Source organism: Fringilla coelebs, assembly GCF_963513975.1.
Source record: "Fringilla coelebs genome assembly, chromosome: 2".
NCBI classification, from domain to species: Eukaryota; Metazoa; Chordata; class Aves; order Passeriformes; family Fringillidae; genus Fringilla; species Fringilla coelebs.
This window is the reverse complement of record NC_140029.1, coordinates 87,365,870-87,382,808: the sequence shown is the minus strand read 5'-3', so window position 1 is coordinate 87,382,808 and position 16,939 is coordinate 87,365,870. Positions and strand designations below refer to the sequence as shown.

General features: G+C 38.5%; 1 protein-coding gene across 1 annotated transcript in view; it reads right to left on the bottom strand.

The window, feature by feature from the left end:
- Positions 1-1,924: 1,924 nt before the first annotated feature.
- Positions 1,925-16,939, bottom strand: part of ACER3 (alkaline ceramidase 3) — a 55,771-nt gene continuing 40,756 nt past the window's right edge. The window contains exons 7-11 of the mRNA XM_084200902.1: positions 16,104-16,162; positions 12,663-12,764; positions 10,142-10,246; positions 8,578-8,623; positions 1,925-8,075 (exon numbers count right to left, since the gene is read on the bottom strand). Of these exons, the coding sequence (XP_084057028.1) occupies positions 8,022-8,075; positions 8,578-8,623; positions 10,142-10,246; positions 12,663-12,764; positions 16,104-16,162 (366 nt within the window). The 3' untranslated portion in view covers positions 1,925-8,021. The remainder of the gene's footprint in view (positions 8,076-8,577; positions 8,624-10,141; positions 10,247-12,662; positions 12,765-16,103; positions 16,163-16,939) is intronic.

The following is a 16,939-nucleotide window of genomic DNA, read 5'->3' as shown; positions in this document are numbered from 1 at the left end:
CAGCACCCTTGATGTCCAAAGGTGTTTCTGGGTGCTGTGCTGTGGGCACGAGGCCCACAGGACCTGCACACGCTCCAGCTGGTCCCTGTGTTCGCTCTACGTGTGTGTCAGGGCCACTAATTACTGCTAATTTCATTAAGTTGGTGTGTGCTTCTTGCATGCATCATAAAGTCAGTCTGAGTGAAGATGATTAATAAGGTTGGATGTTTTTAGTAGCTATTTGTATTGCTGTAGCAGCTGGAAAGTGTCAGGCACTGAGAGCCTTGGGTGTTGCATGTGAGCAAGGTGAGATATCCAGCTTGGGGGTGACTCACCTTGGAAAGGAGTTTAGGAGCCAGCATGCTAAATTAACTATAGTGTGATTGCAAAATAGGTCTAAAGTAAATCCACAAAGTTTCTGCTTGTAGGTTAGGATGTTTTATCCATCACACACAGTGCTTCACACAACATTAGTTCTGTCTTGGCAAAGACAGAGTTCTACGTGTCCCTCACACACAAAAGGTGAATGAGGACATCATCCCAGCTCTGTTCCTGCTGAGGGTGCAAGGGACCTCTTCTTGAGCTCATCACATTATCTCCTCTTGGGTGACCAAGTTTGAATCCAGGCATTTGTCCTTGTCCTGCTTCTTTTGATCCTCTCTCATGCCAGCACAACCCTGGTCCATGTCCCCATACGGACCCATCAGAGAACCCCTCAAAAATGACCCACAGAAGAGACAGATCCACCACAGCTTCATTAGTGACTCCATTGTCTTGTCCATCTCCATGAACTTAGGAACAAATATCCAGGCTGGATAGTTAGCTCCTCTGCTAACTCTCTCCACACAGCACCATGAACAGACAAACCTGTGACTGGAGCCACTGGGATTTAAGTGGTGCAAATATAGACCTTCACTTTTAGCCTTTGAACAGGCTGAATTAAAAAAAAAACCAAACAAAGCAAAACAACAACAAAAATGAAAAAAAAAAGGCACCAAAAACCAAGGGGGGGAAGGAGAGAAAAATAATACAGCTAAGTAAATTAGCAGTCTTGAAAGGGAATCGTCAAGCTCAAAATTCAATTTTCTGTTTGGGAGGAGGGCTTGGACAGAACCACAGTGTTTTTATCCCCAGGGAAATTTCGAAGTATTACTCAGCTCTAGACCAGGCACAAGCTCAATATGCAAAGTTGGATTTCACCCAGCCTCAGAGTTCTGGCAATATTTGTCTGCAGAGTCTGGATGTGCCTCTGTATGCAGCACCACTGAGAGGAGATGGTACAGCTTGCCTCAGCCATTTACCCCACTGTCTCTGAGGTTTTCTGCCTTGTCTTCACCCCTGAATAGTTAACTCCAGGCTGTCCCTGCAGACACAGCTTTGAGAGAGATAAGCAGGAGAAAATGGGGTCTCTGAGCATCTGGGAGAACAGCCAGAAGTGGGGAAAACACCTTATGGTCATTACCAGACTCTGGCTGCTGAGGTGTGATGAAACTTGCTGGATTAGCGCCTGGTTGTCCACAATTCCTGTCTGGAAAGGTTCTGCCCTGCAGTGATTATCCTGCTGTCTCATTGAAAGGAGCAGGAAAAGGCTGAAGCAAAGGCTGTGCAAATTGCACGCTCTGGGCTGCCTGCACGTTCACCTAACTCCTGCCTTTTCCTCTCCCATCCATATCACCTACTTACAGTCCCTTCAAACTGGTGCATGCTGGGGAAGGCCTTTGAAGGGAAGACGGTCCTGCAGTGTTTACTACACTCTGAGCAAGGCCCAGTGCCCAAAGCGCCCCAGCACAAGGCAGAAAGACTGGGGAACTCTACGGAACAGCATCCAGATGAACCAACCAGCCCTGTGCAACACAGACACCAAGAACCACCTGGGAAATGTTGTATTTAAAACAAAATTCTTTAATAGTTTGTACTATAAAGACACAAATTAGTGCTTGACTGCAGCATGAATAACAAATGAAACATATTAAATATTTCAAAGCTACTGTGCTTTGGAAAACAAGATATGCTGATACATTTAAGCCTAATGTTGGTTACCAGCTGGTTTGGTAGGAAGTGTCAGTTGGGTGTATCAAAGTTGTCAACAAGCATTTCTCAGGGTAGCTGTGTTCTACAAGTCAACTGCTACTCATCTGTCACAGTGTTATTATCTATCTGCAACAATGTACTGAATTTCAGGAAGAGAAACCCACATGTTAGAACTCATAGTGTCAACGTTAAAAAGTTTGGTCAGGTAATGAACAGGAGATTTCATGTCCACTCCAGGTGGACAGATGATGTTTGATCAGACTGTAACATCATCCATGCATTACGCTGAGATCAACAATCAACATGACACAGTCAACATCAATTTGGAAAATCAAGAGAAAAACTAGTTTCTGTTCAGTCTAAGGAGTAAGTACTGCTTATGCTGCTTGAAACCCTCTCTTCCAAAATCCAGGGAACAATAGGATACACAAAGTTCTTCCATGCTTTTAATGTGGAAAACATTTTGGTACATAACTTGCTATGAGCCATTTTATTCAGCACTGTCTTTGGAGAAACATATATATGTTCCAGAGCTTTGGGGACAGAAGAAGGAATCTAAGATTGTGCTTATAGCTATTCCTGTGGACAAATAAGCAAAAGACCCTTTATCTTTGCATTTTAAAAAATCTTATCAATCTGCTCTTATCAATTTGTGTGATATATGTATAAAAAACCCCCAAAATTGCAGGCACTGTTTTAGGGTCTCACATGAACTCTGAACTTAGCATGTAATTGTAGATTTAAGAAGAACTTAGTCAACCCTAAAAAATTTCAAGAAGTAAATTGGGAGAGTTCTGCAGTAAAGTAAGAGGTTCAGGCATTAAACCTGTCTCTCAAGCTGTACATATGAATCCCCCTGTCCCCAGTCATGTTTAGGGCATCTGGCTGGGAGCTCCAATAAGGGGGCTTTACATAAAGTGCTTGCTTGACTGCTGCGCCCTCACACTACCTGTCACTGAACTACACAACCTGAAATAAACACCTCCTGTACAGCTAAATCTCTCACCCAGCTTTCAGAGCCTGGAAAGACGCAACAGCATCAGGAAGGTGGGTAGCCAGGCTCAAGTTTGAGTCAGAGGCAGACAAGTACTGGATAACTAACAGGAAAGCCACTAAAAATAGCACTGGGATTCCTGCAGAAGCAGGACTTAAAAAAATATTGACCCCCACCTACCAAAGACTTTGTCTTAGAGACCTCAGGAGGAAACACAGCCCCAGCTCTCAGAAAAGCCTTGTAACAATGAGATCAGGCACTTGGCAGTGGTAGGCAGTTGTGTGTGAGAAACTGAACAAAGAAACCCAAATCCAATTTTAATAGTTACATAGAAAGTTCTCCATCTTTAGGTTACAGACTCTCAAACAAAGTTGGCAGAAGACATTCCAGATAGGTCAGAAATGCATTCATTCATGCATTTCAAAACATTTCCAAACATGTGTCATGTTCCATCCTCATAAAACTGCCTCTAAGTTATCTACAATGAACTGAATGCAACAGAAACTACATCACTTCTGTGGTGAAGAGAGCAGTAGTCAACATGGAAAGTTAAATGTATAAATAGCAAAACATTCAAGTATCTAAAGTGCAGATACCAGGAGGGTGGTTGACGTAATACTACAGGATTCTGTGCTTAATCTTTTGTTATTCTCTTTTCATGTAAGATTTCTTAATCTCCTTCTGGCTTTGCCCTGCTCATGTGTAATAAAGACTCCATCATTTATCCCTCTTCATGGTAAAGTCTCACAGTCAAACAGCACTTTGCAGTTAAACCCACCCACTGCCTACTTATAAAGTGCACATGGGGTTTAAAGTAAACTGAAAGTTTTACCTGAATATGTTAATCTAAATTACAGGGCACACATTCCCCCAAAATGGACGTGTGTTCCTGAATTCTGATGTCTACTAAAGAAAACAGCATTGCTGCTCCATTACAGCTCCTCCTCTGTACTGAATTGCTTCACCACTTGCTATTAAAATGCTGTAATATACCCACAGAGAGAAACAGGTTTTAAAAAATGGTATTATTGAAATTCTTGAATGCAGATTAAACAAGGTGATAGTGACTGTGAGAAACACTGATAATATTGGGAGGATTTTCTGTTGCTGAGATTCACATGGAAGTGTTTGATGAAAAACACATTCAGTTGCTTGAAATGAGGTGTTAGAAGCAAATCCACGATTGGCTAAAACAATCAACTGCATTTAAAATCATTCAATTCAGCTTTAGCTAAGCAAGACAGCACAGAACAGGATTAAAAGAGAATTAAAACTAATTAAAGAACAATATTTTCCACTATATCTCTCCCAAAAGATTTCACTACACCTGTCTGAATCGAAGTCCTCCTACTTGAATCTCTCTCTAAAGCAGCCAGACTTACACAAAGATGAGTGGCAGACTGAGCGCAGGCTGTGGGTGACAGACACCAAAAAAGTGAGGACGTTTACAGGCAGTGAACAGTCAGCCAGGAATCAATACAACACTGTAGCCACTCCCAGGGGCGGCATGGTCTAAGTCAGGCTGCTCTGATGCGCACACATTCAGGCAAATGTAATTAAGGGCACAGGTAGGGTACAATACATGACAGAGGTAGACTGGCAAGTGGTAACACTGCATATTCCAACTCTGACTGGGGGGAGTTTTTAAACACTCATGGGCAGCACAGCAGCCCTGTGCTAACAGAAAAACCAGTACAATGAAGTCTGGAAAGAACTAATACTGCTAGCCAACAGCACTGCCTTTGAAACATGGATGAGATTCCTCCTCACTGAGAATGCATATCTTGAGCTGTATCCAAAAAATCTAAATTCCCAGAATTAGGTATGGGTTTGATCTGTACTGTGAGAGTAATTTTGAAGTTTTTCCTCTTATTTCCAAGAAAGAATTTTTCAGCTCATGGACTGCAGAGCTACTTACTGCTCATCTGTGTCAAATTGATGGTTGTATGGTGGTAGATTTCCTGGTTCTTCATAGATGTTAGGGAATAGAAGAGTTCATTGTTATCAAGTCTGTCCAACACATCCTGTAGAATTCATATCAAATGACACCTGCTACTTCCATAATTCTCTTTAAAGTAGCTGCTGTCTGAATCTTACTCAAAAAATAGAATCACACGACTTGCTAAGATGTAGTGCAGGAAAAGTTTGTGATACTGCTCTAAGGTCTGTAGAAAAAAAATCAACATTGTCATACAAGCAATATAAATAAAAAGCAATTAACAGACATTTAACACATTACAGGAGTAAGAATGTAAGTCTTTCCAGGCACTACAAAAGGCAGTCCGAATTTTAGTGACTTGTAGTTAAAACTGGCTTGTCATTTTCTATATCACTCACAAGATCAGTAAGGCAGTCAAACCAAAGCACCCATGATTTTAGATTATTTATGCTAAGAAGGATACACAGGTAAATTACATTCCTCAGGGTCTAATATAACCTGTTAAAGAAAGGCTGCTCGCAGGGTGGTAGAGGTGTGCACGTTTTTGCCCATTTGGAATGCAGGAAGAAGTCAATTTGCATTTTTTTTTTTAGAAAAAAACATCAACAACAAACAATACATAAATGAAAAACTAACAGAGCTATAAAATTAAAATATGAGCTTTTCAATTTTTTTAAAATCCCGACAATTTAATCCAACAAGATCTGAACCGTCCATCGTATACTTCCTATTTGCAAGTGTGTAGAAGAATCAACAAATATCTTTAAAATATACCATTGCAGAGATGCCTGATCAATAAGAAAGTGGCTTTTCAAGACACTCTGGTTCTTGCAATTAATTAACTAAACAGAGCCCCCAGATCTTTCAGTGACAAAACTAAGGCCACTAAAATAAAGTTTTTTTCTATTTCCATAAAAATAGTATCATACCAAGCAGATATCACAAGTGACGGTTGGTATGTCTTGCTGCTGCACTGCTTCTCTTACGAGACTCCTTCCTTAACTTATGAACACATGTAAACATACTAAATAAGAAAAAGGGATACAGTGTGTGGAAAAATGCTTGAGAAAGCCTGGAGGTGAACAGGCAGGCACTTATTTTCAAGCTACATTTTTGAAACAGTTCTCAAATCTCTTTATAAAAAATATACCTTCTGGATAATTAAAGACACCTGATCCATAACAGCTTTTTCCTACCTCTGTGCTGGTTCTGCTAACTTCTTTCAGTCTGAAGAGCACTCAAATTTCCCAGAACAGATGCTGACCTGGAACTGGAGCCTACTGATATCAAAGCTGTCCTAAAATTACCCTTCAGGTGTCTTTATAGGGTGTACAGGTTGAAATGCACTTCTATCAGCATGTGCTTAAACCTCACTGAACTCACTCAAGGTTAAGTATCTTTTTCCAACGCAGCTTGGGGTTATTTGATCTCAGGGGTCCAGGGTTGTCACATAACAGAAGCCACATTTTAATCTGGAGGTTCACAACAGTAGAAGAGTTACTGATGGATGTGAAAGATGCAGAGAAACTGCAAACAGAGAAAAGGGAGGAGACCATTTTAGCCAGCACTGATTGTTCAATAGTCAGGACTCTGAGACCTGGGAGACAGCTTTATAGATATATTACCATGCTTTGCTGCTGTGAGCACGTTGTAAATCAATACAAAATGGGATTTTGGATCAGTCTGAGTGTTTCCCTTTTTTTCTTCATGGCAAGAAGGATAAATCCCTCAGAGCATCAAAAGCAGACAAAAATTGCATAGAATAGCAGCAAGGAGGCACAGAGCTAGACTCTGTTTGTTGCCCCAAAATTAAGAGCATCAAAATCACAGCCTTCATATGAGGTATATTTTGAAAAACTGTGTTAATGTTTTCTTTAAATTTACTTACTAACTTTCATCAGCTGGGTAGATAAAAATTGCAGAAAACAGGGTTTGTCCCCCTCATTAATCCCCTAAGTCTGGTTTCAAAAGGTGGTCAGCTTTCTCACAGACTAAGCATGTGACAGATTAAAAGCAAGCAAAGCACTGCCCCTTGTATTTGGGGATATCCTCAACCTCAGTCTTGTTTTTTACTCCTCCTTCAAAGTTTGTGAATAAGAAGATGCTTCTGAAAGTTCCCCCAATATTTAAGACTTGTAAAGTAAGAAGAAGATGAATTCGAGGCTGAACTAGAGCACATCTAAGGTGTTGGTCAATCTGTAGTATGAATGGGAAATGGGAAGTTAAAGAAAGGGATAGAAAAGTTAGGTATGTAAATACCAATTACAAAAAAATAACAAAGAGTGTTTCTTATGTTTCTACAGTCACTCCACATTTTTGCAATGAATCGCTGGTCAAAAAAATTAGGAATTGAGCTCCCAGATGCAAACAGGAACACCTATAAAGCTTCACCATTTCAGTGTCTTCTGCTGGTCACACGTTGGAACATCCTCCATGATGCACCTCTCAGTTGGACTAAAGAGAAAACAAACTTGGTACAAAAATGAACTAAATGGCACAGGTATCCCAACCATTTTGCTTAAAATATAAATTGCAAAGAAGGCTGTGGAAAAGCAAGGTAGAATAAAGGCCTAAATCAACCATTACATACTTCATTAATTGTATAAAAGTGCAAGGTTAAAGTAGTTTGCGTTAAGCATTCAGCTCACTATAGGCCACACAGATGCTTAGCTTGGCCATCAATGGCCTAGTTTTGTCATTCAGTTACTAATATTAGTTTAGACCACAGAAAGAACAAAAACTGAATGAAAAACCGTATGCAATCAACTTCAAAAATGGTTAGTTTTCTGTGACCAGCACGAAATATTACCTCAGTATCATCAACTGTACAATATATACATAAAACCCTTGTGTCTTAATCTTTGTTTTAACAACTTAGAATAAAGCTGTACTAAGTGCTATTTCCCTTGTGTGCCAGCTCTTCGCTGTGTTCCAGCCGACTGGCCTCGTAGCACAGAGAAGTCCTTTAACAGCAATGTACTTGGATTGATCCAGAATTTTGACACTTCAGCCAGAGTAACTGTTGAAATGCTTTATTCAGCCGGGCCAGGTGATCACGTGTGGCTGCCCAGGGCTCAGTCAAAGGTTCTTGGGTGGCTCCACAAGAAGAACAGGCCATATTCCAAAAACAAACTGTCAAAAGAAAAATAGGAATAGGGAAAATATTCCTTGGAACATTATGTTTCTTGGAACAGAAACCAAACACTATTAAACATAATCTAATGATAGGATGAAAGGGGAATGGCTTTAAAATGAAAGAGAGTAAGTTCAGATTGGATATTAAGAAGAAATTATTTACTTTGAGGGTGGTGAAACACTGGCACAGGTTGCCCAGAGAAGCTGTGGATGTTCCACCCCTGGAAATGTTCAAGGCAAGGCTGGAGTAACCTGGGGGCTTTGAGTGTAGTGGAAGGTGTCCCTTCCCATAACAGGGGGGCTGAAACTAGATAATCATTGAGGTCCCATCCAATCCAAACCATTCTGTGATTCTATGAAAATTTCAACTGCATTTCTTGGGATGTAAGCAGAAGTCAAAGACAGTACCCTAACAGGCATAATGATTGAGCCCCGACAACAGTTCAAAGCACAAGATATCCAAACGTACATTAATAAACACAAAATACTGCTTGCTTACCTTCACCTTTGGCCTGTGTTTCAGGAAAAGTGTCCTTGTATATAAACTGGGGAGAAGGAAAAAAGCATGCTTAAAATTTCAAGTACAAGACAGCTTATAAAATAAGGATGTCGTCATCCCAGTTTTATTTTCCAGCTAGAAAAGAATTGGTTCCGTGATTGCAGAGCTACCCATTCTGCCTAGATTTAGTCTACATAGGAGATGCTAACTTCCAGTAAATCCCCCTGTAGCAGACTAATCAGCAAAATAATTTACCCTATCACTTATGTGGGGAGAAAGAAAGAAACCCTGAGAGGTAAAGAAAAAACACAAAAAAACCCCCAGGGGACTGGAGTCTGTCATTTTAGAAGGATGAAATTAAATCAGTGTACCACAAAATACAGCAGATGTTAAAGGAGGGAAAAAGCAGAATAGCTTGATTCTGTATCTTATTTTTGTTCTTAGATGCTTTCTTCTCTCGGTAGATTGTCTCCTGTGAATGAACTCACATTTTTTTAAGTGGCAATGCCACTTTGTGGCATGTTGGAAAAACCTTGCCTATGCTTGATTTCTGCAAGGAATTTTCTTTAAAATATTACGTCAAGCTCTTTAGCGTAGCAGACAGCCTGTAAACCAAAATGGAGCAACTGTTTTCCATATACCTTGACATATTTCTATGTATATATACATTTACATATGTGTAGGTAAATATGTTTGCATATATATAAACATAAATGCAATGATGAACTATCAGATCATCTAATGGAAATGTATTATTTTCCTTGCATTTTCCTTTTATTAGGTATTTTAACATCTGACAAAAAAGGTGAACACCATGTTAGATGTAGAAAAATTGATATGTAATCAAGTTCTCAACTACATAGGATGCAAACATAAAACAGACATTCTCTTTGCTATAGGTTAAGTGATAAAATATTATTTCATTAGATGATGAACAAACTGCAGAAATTCTTCACAGATCTCAGTTTACATTCTATTCTTGCCCCTGGTTCCACTAGATGGTGGTATAGAGCAAAAATGAGAAAAATCCGCTGGCTCCAGACTTGCTAATTTACATTCCTGTTTAAGTCTCTTCCTCAAACTAATACCCTGCCCTTCTGGGAACAGCTCCTCTACAACTATTTCAGCCATCATCCTTCTGCACTACAGCAGGATGCCTGCTGGTTTTCAGGAGTGACGGTGCCTATCAAAAGATTTGTTAAGCTCCTAAATTTCAACGTGTTTAAGCACTTCAGGATTGCTGCTCAAGAACAGACAAGTATTAATGGCTTACATTCTGAAATTAATATACTACCAAATAGTTTTGGTTTAACTGCCACAGGGTTCCCATTTCTGAATTAAACTTTCTTGAAGGACTATTTAAAGACTAGTGATTACATTTTGAAAAATATACATTAGTTTTAAGAGAGTTTTTAGATCAGTTACAAAGAGGAAAGAACACCGTACACCGGTTCAGTAATGCATTTTCCTGCTCTTCTGGATGGTACAACATTCTGAAGTACATCTGAACCTGAGAAAACTCGTAAAATCTCTGTGAACTTCCAGTTTAGAAAACATTTCCTACCTTAGCAGGATATGAAGGTAAGAACCCAGGCCTGTGAGAATATGCCACCATGCATGAAATTGTGTCACAGCTCCCACCACAGGAGGCATCTTCTCTCGTAATGCTCTGAAAGAAAGAAATACCATGCATTGGAATAGTTTTTCCCAGCTAAGCAATCTCAAATCACAGTGCAGGATTATCAGATCACACATTATTGTTTCCATATCTCAGGCATGTGCTGGACAGGTGAGGCTTCATGGAGTCAGGCTTTCAGCAGGTGAGGAACAGCAGTTATAGCTTACACTGCCAGTACAAAGAAATATTGGCAAACTGACTTTCTTACACATTTAAAGAAAACAGACATTTCTTCATATGATGAGTGACCAATTACTTCTGGACTCAAATTTCAGGGAATATACTTATGGCACCCCACAGTCCCAAATGAATTCTACCATTCTCCTCCACAAAACCCCGTGAACTATAGTCAATAGGATGAAATGTTGAATTTAAGGTCCAAGAGAGGAAATGAGATTTATCAGACATCATCACTTTAAATCTGGCAATCACACCACCTATTCTGCAGGCCCAGGGAAGCTCAACTTGCCTTTCTCTGTTGGACTCTAAACAGGGACAAAATGGGTGTTTAGTGAGGAAGCAATTAAAGGAGAGGGTCTGAAATACTCCAACAACATGCTTTGTATTTTGTAGTTATGGGTTGTGAGCAACTTGGGAAGGGGCTAAGGGATGGAGATAAAGAAATAAAGAGAAGGAACTACATTACTCTTATTTCTCCTGCTCACTAGGCTTCTGCAGGTAATGCCTATTTTGGTTGATGGTTTGCCTATTTTGGTTGATGGTGGAGGAACTGTTTGCATTTTCTGGGCTTTTTTTTCCACTTTAATTTCATTGTCAAAGTAAAAAATGGAAAACAACAATTGCATGTGTTAAGGAGGAAAAATCTGCAGCTCCTGGAATATGTCCTTACTGCTTGATATTACAGTGCTGTGTCCAGAGCTGCTCAGTCACAAATATTAGCACAAAGCTTCAGCTGAGTCAGCCCAGCAATGACACAGTGGAACATGCAGCATGGCAGCCTGGTACAACCTTTGAGCCTTTGGATGGCAGGAAATTTCAATGCTCAAATTCAAAAGTGTGTGGTTCCCACGACAGAAACTGAGTTCTATAGATTTTTTGCTATTTTGATTTTTTTTAAATAAGCTGCAGATTTACTGAAAATATGGAACAAAAAACCCTGAATCAAAACGCAGTTTTGAACTTTAAAACCAAACAGAGCAGGTAGGTGGATGATTCACAAGTTAGACATTCAGAGAATAAAGATTTTCAAGGGATTTAAATATATTTTCTCCAAAGGTTCAAATTATAATGCCTCCTGGAGAAATCCAAGGCTCTACAGATGTCTGATGAAAGCTAGTAAACAAGCATATTTTTTTTCAGGCACCATAACCACACAAGTATTACAGGAAAGATACTAACATTTTTTCCCCTTATGAAATGAGGATGGAAAAAAGTGCCTCAGCAGCTGGTGTCATTTTTGAGCCTAGGAACCAGTTCAAAAGCCCCATGGACCCACAGCAGCTCAGCAGGTTTGGTGAATTGGGGGTGATCTCACCAGTGATGTGAGGCAGCTGCAAAAATAAACCCTGGTGCCAATATCTGCAAAGTAACTGTAAATCCAGGCCACTTGTGCTGCCAAATAGCTACTCTATCCCATCTGTATAAAGTGCTCCTAGGGATGAGGATCATGTATTATATTAATTTTTAAAAAGTTTCAAGAATACTCTGTTGGAATTAACTTTCAGTTGGCTTAACCTAGCACAGGGATTGAAGAGCCAGAAGGGATGGAAAACTTTAGACTTCTTTACAGCACACTGTTATTTGGCTCTGACAAATCAGCCTACTAGGACAATTCTGTACAACACAGATTCTGTGGCATAACAGTGTTTCAAATTGTCAAAAATGTATTTTTCTGGATGCTGGAATTAATCTTTCCATCTCCTCCAGCTTATTGAACAATACATGAATTGCAACTAAGTGCTGTTTATTGGTGACATGGATATTGAAATAGGTATTTCTTGAACAGTAGTAGCAGTAGTAGTAGAAGTAGTTCTGCATGTCTTCTTTAACATGCAGAACTACTGTTTTTGATATTTTCATAGGAAACGGAAGAGCAGAAAAAAACCACAAATGAGCAGGATAAAAACACATTCAGATGAAATCAAGTCTGAATAGCAGGCTTTAGTCATCCATAGATCCTCAAAATTACTTCAGTGACATTATTTCTCTCAGTTTAATTTGAAGTTAAAGAGAAATTTAAAAAAATATATAAATGGTTAAAAAATTTTTAAAAACCTCTGTTGAGAGCTGACTCTAGTCATGAACAATCTGCATAAAATCTCATGGATGTTTTGTAGGCAGCATACCATATATACAATGAGATGGACTTGAATATGCACCTCAGAAATAATCCAATCTTTACGCTTAAGGGCTATTAAGAGCTATCCAGACAAATGAAAAAACTCACCTCAATTTATCACAGAAAATGTTGTCCACATTCCAGAGAAAAAATCCCATTAAAAATACAGTTAAAGATGTGTATCCTAAACCTCTAAGCCATGGGTATACCCTAGAGAGAGAAATAATGCAAAGTTTAGTTCAGAATGCTTAAAGATACATTAATATACTAATACATACTACTCTAAATACGTGTAAATACAGAAATGCTGTTATATGTAAATAAAATTCTTTATCAATTTGGTTTTTCCCTCAAAAGAAAAAAATACCAACTTCAAATTTCATCTGTTTAAATACTGTATTTTACTTCTTCTCTCTTCTGATCTCATATTCTCTGAGACCATACTTTTACTTCTATAATTATAAATGTTTTCCTAAATACTGCACTCTCCAAATGAAACCAAAAAGTAGGAAAACTAAAGTTGGCTAAAAGGCACTAATTCTTCAGTCCTGTGTATATTCTTTCATTAAATAAAAGAAAATGAAAAAAGATCTTTGTTACCAAGTAGGACTCTCTTTCCCAAAAGAACAGGGTCTCTGCCAAGAGATGATATCTCTATACTAGGGAATTTTTATAAATATAGTCTTTCAAAATTACTCTTTTGTCAAGGTAGACCACCATGACCAACAACTAACCAAATGAATGGTATTAAACCCCAGTACTTTTATGTTCATCTTTGAGTTGAACACTACTGGGAATAGAAAAATGTCAATTTAATTTTGGCAGAAAAAAAATTTCTTCAAGATATGGAAAACACACTGAAGAATCAGATGCAAGAAAGTGCATCATTAATAAATTTACTTCCCCTATCGACAATCAGGTTGGACCATGAAATTGAAAACTTCCTAGATGGAAGGCTCCTTTCCCACTAATAAAACAAGTCCAAAAGCAAAACCAAATCCAACCTTGAAAGGCTGCCATGAAAGACTGTTCAAGTTATTTTTAAGCATTATGAATGCACAGTTGGCATTCTAGGTTAAAACACATTCTTGAGCTGCCTTTTCCTCCACTGTGTGTGTTACAGCACATTTCAGAGCTGTGAGCACTGGGAACTGAAATGTGCAAAATACAACAGGTAGCTTGCCCTGTGGAGAAAGCTCCAGATACAAGCTGTACATATTTACAAATTGACTGCCAATATAAACTAGAAAAATTATTATTTGTTTCGTCTAAAAAATGTGTGGAGCACCATGCAGTACATGGCAAAGACTGCACTGTGATATTACCCCCTTTGTGCTCCAGAGACAGAAGCAAGACCATGACATGACAGAGTACTAAATGGTATATTAGACATGCTGGTAAGTAGGTAATTCTAGCTGAAATTATTGAGGAATAAGCAGTGGTGTTTTGTGAAGGAATCAACTGGCATCACTTATTAACAGGGAACATGCTTTGTGAATAGAGAATAACATTTACCCAGTTGTAATCTTGGGAGGAAACTGATCTAAGAAAGAAACAAAAAGTGTAGGGGGAAGAGGTAGGAAGAAGAACTGGTGAGGATAGGAAGAGGTAGTAGTCTGGAAGGAATAACATGCTGTTCTTTGGGATTTTCACTCTAATCTCAGAGTGACTTCAAGGCCCACACTAAGAAATATGAGTGATAGAAAGTGAGGTAACAGAAAACAAGCAGAAATCAGGGTCAGTATGTAAGCTGGAAAAGGCTTGGCCAAGTGCTAGCAGTACTGATGGAAATACAGGTATATGTTCTAGCCATGCAGAGAAAGTAAATCCAAAAGTGTGCTTGGGGATGAATTTTAGAGAAAAGAAAGGGTACCTTCAGGTTGGAAGAGCTTCTCTAGCAGAACTAATTTAAAATTAGTAGTAGTTTAGTTAAAATTTAGAAGTAGTTTAAACCTACTTCTCTTCCCATCCCAACTTTCTACCCAGTTTGCATAGTAACACCAACAAGGGATATAAGTCTTTGTAGGGCACTGATTCAATGAAGTGATCAAGCTAATTAAGACTACACACTCCAAGGCCCTAGAAGTGAAGTGAAAAGTAGGTAGGACTTCAGAGACAGACTTTGCTGGAGCAAAACAATCAATGATACCTTAGGAAGGAAAGTGGTGATGTTATTGATCAAGAGAAAAGACTATGGAATGTTTCAGAAATAATGAGAATGCATAACTGTGTGGAATCTGCAGAAGTAGAAAAATAGCAGGCCAAAGAGTTTGTCTATACAGACAGAAAGAAATTTAATCTAAAAGACTAAAACCGTCTTAAATCCTTGAATAAGAACAAAATTAAAATGACTTCAATTTGATTCAATTTAGTTCCCCTTGGAGGTGAATTAACATAGTATCACTTATGATCTCTAAGTGAGGATTAAAATTTCCATTCCATAGGTTTAAAAAGTGCCTTTAAATTGATGATTGCTTCTGAAGCTGCAACACATTATCAGTTTTAAGTTCTTCTTGCTTAATAAAAAAGTCTGCTCATTTGCACTTGGTCTGTGGGAATTTCTCAGGGAAAGCCAAACCACATGAACTGAAATGGCCATTGGAAGGTAATTCAATGAATGTACTTGATCCTTGTGGGTCTCTTCCAACTTAGAATATTTGAGGATTCTATAGTACTTCAAATTCACATTTTGTTAAATTCTTCCTTGTGTTCCTGAACAGACACATGTGGAACTCGAAACAAAGCTTAACAAAAAGCACATTTAAAATGACGACAGAAATGAGTAATTTTCAGAAGCAATCCCCAAATGCATGAGAACACCAAATATTCACAGGAGATAGGCAGAAATGGGTAACCAACTGAACCCGTGAGAGCTAAAGGTATGTGTTTACTTCAATGCTGATTAAATTCCATTTTCCTCCCTTTTCCTTCCATTCACCTCCCTTTTTACAGACCTTTTTTAGAGTCTGTGCTCCAATGATTCTATTACTTCTCAGTGTCTCCTAGCACTTTTAATACCTCTTGTTACAGTTTTAATTTAAATTTCCTTTGCATTATGCCTGATTTTATCCAATCAAAACTGTAAGAAAAACTATCATGTGTCATTATTTTTTAAATACTTGAGCAGGGAAGAGGAAAGGAAATTACTAAGTGATGGTTCCACTCTGCAGTCCTACTCATAGCACTCTCCCAGTATTATCATTAGAGTTTGGACACTAGCAACAGATTTCACACTACCCAGCAATAAGAAGACCAACTCCATTTCTGTTTAAATCCTAGTCTAACAGCTGAAGCCAACAGCAGAACACCTGACAGCAAACACTGATCATAAATGTAGAAATCTCAGTTTAGCTTAATGTTATCCCAGTGGCTTCAAAAAAGTGCAAGGTGATGAGCCAAACCCTTTCAACCCAGGGGAGCCCAGGAGCTAACATTATGTACCTAGTTAAAGAAATTCTCCCATTGCCAATTTCTCATGGTAAGCTGACAAGAAAAAAAGCTGCAAATACTACGTTGTAGCTTACAATGCTGAATTAAATGATTACTTACCATAACACTATATACACAGATCTTAGAACTATGATGGAAACTAGTGTTCCATACATGATCTGAAAATAAAAAAAAGAGATAAAATTTAGCAGTTGGATTCAAGAGACCTTATAAAATAGTACAGGAGTAAAAATCTTTTGAAGCCGCTATTTGTTTATTTTTACATCTCAGGAAAATTCCTTCTAACTTCATCTCCAGAAAGCCTTTTGTTAAAGTTTCAAATTAAAGTATGATTATAAAGCATGTCCTTTACACAACTACAGGAAAAGTCAGTTGTGTAAAACCAATGTTCCACTGTTCTGAATTGGAAAGCAAACACTAGATGGCACTCAGCAAGCATCCTAAAATCAAAACCGGTAACTAACCCCTATTATCTCTTCTCTCTCTGTGCATTTTAGCCCAGGATTGTGCAAGCATCAGCTAAAGCTCTTTTTGAAAGCTGTATTTCTTTCATTGATACTTGATTAATATGTTTTCCTGAAAGCAAACACCTGAATAGACTATGTGCTATTCCCACACTGAGCATCACTATGGGGAAAAACTTTCCAGGAAGCATTTCAAACAACTTTTGCAGATTGTTTGGATTCAATCTAATTATATAGTGGGAAGACTGCACAGTCTGAAAAGATCCATGAGCAAAATCTGACTCACTGAAGGCTTGACGAATTTGAATGCAATCACCTGACTTATAAAAAGTCAAAGTAATAACTTATTTTTTGCCTCGTGATCTTTAAATCACTCTCTTTTATTCACAAACTTAAAATCCATGTAACACCACCCCCAAGACGTACAGATTAAAGAAAAGAAAAAATGTGGCCAGTCATGCCTGAGAGTGG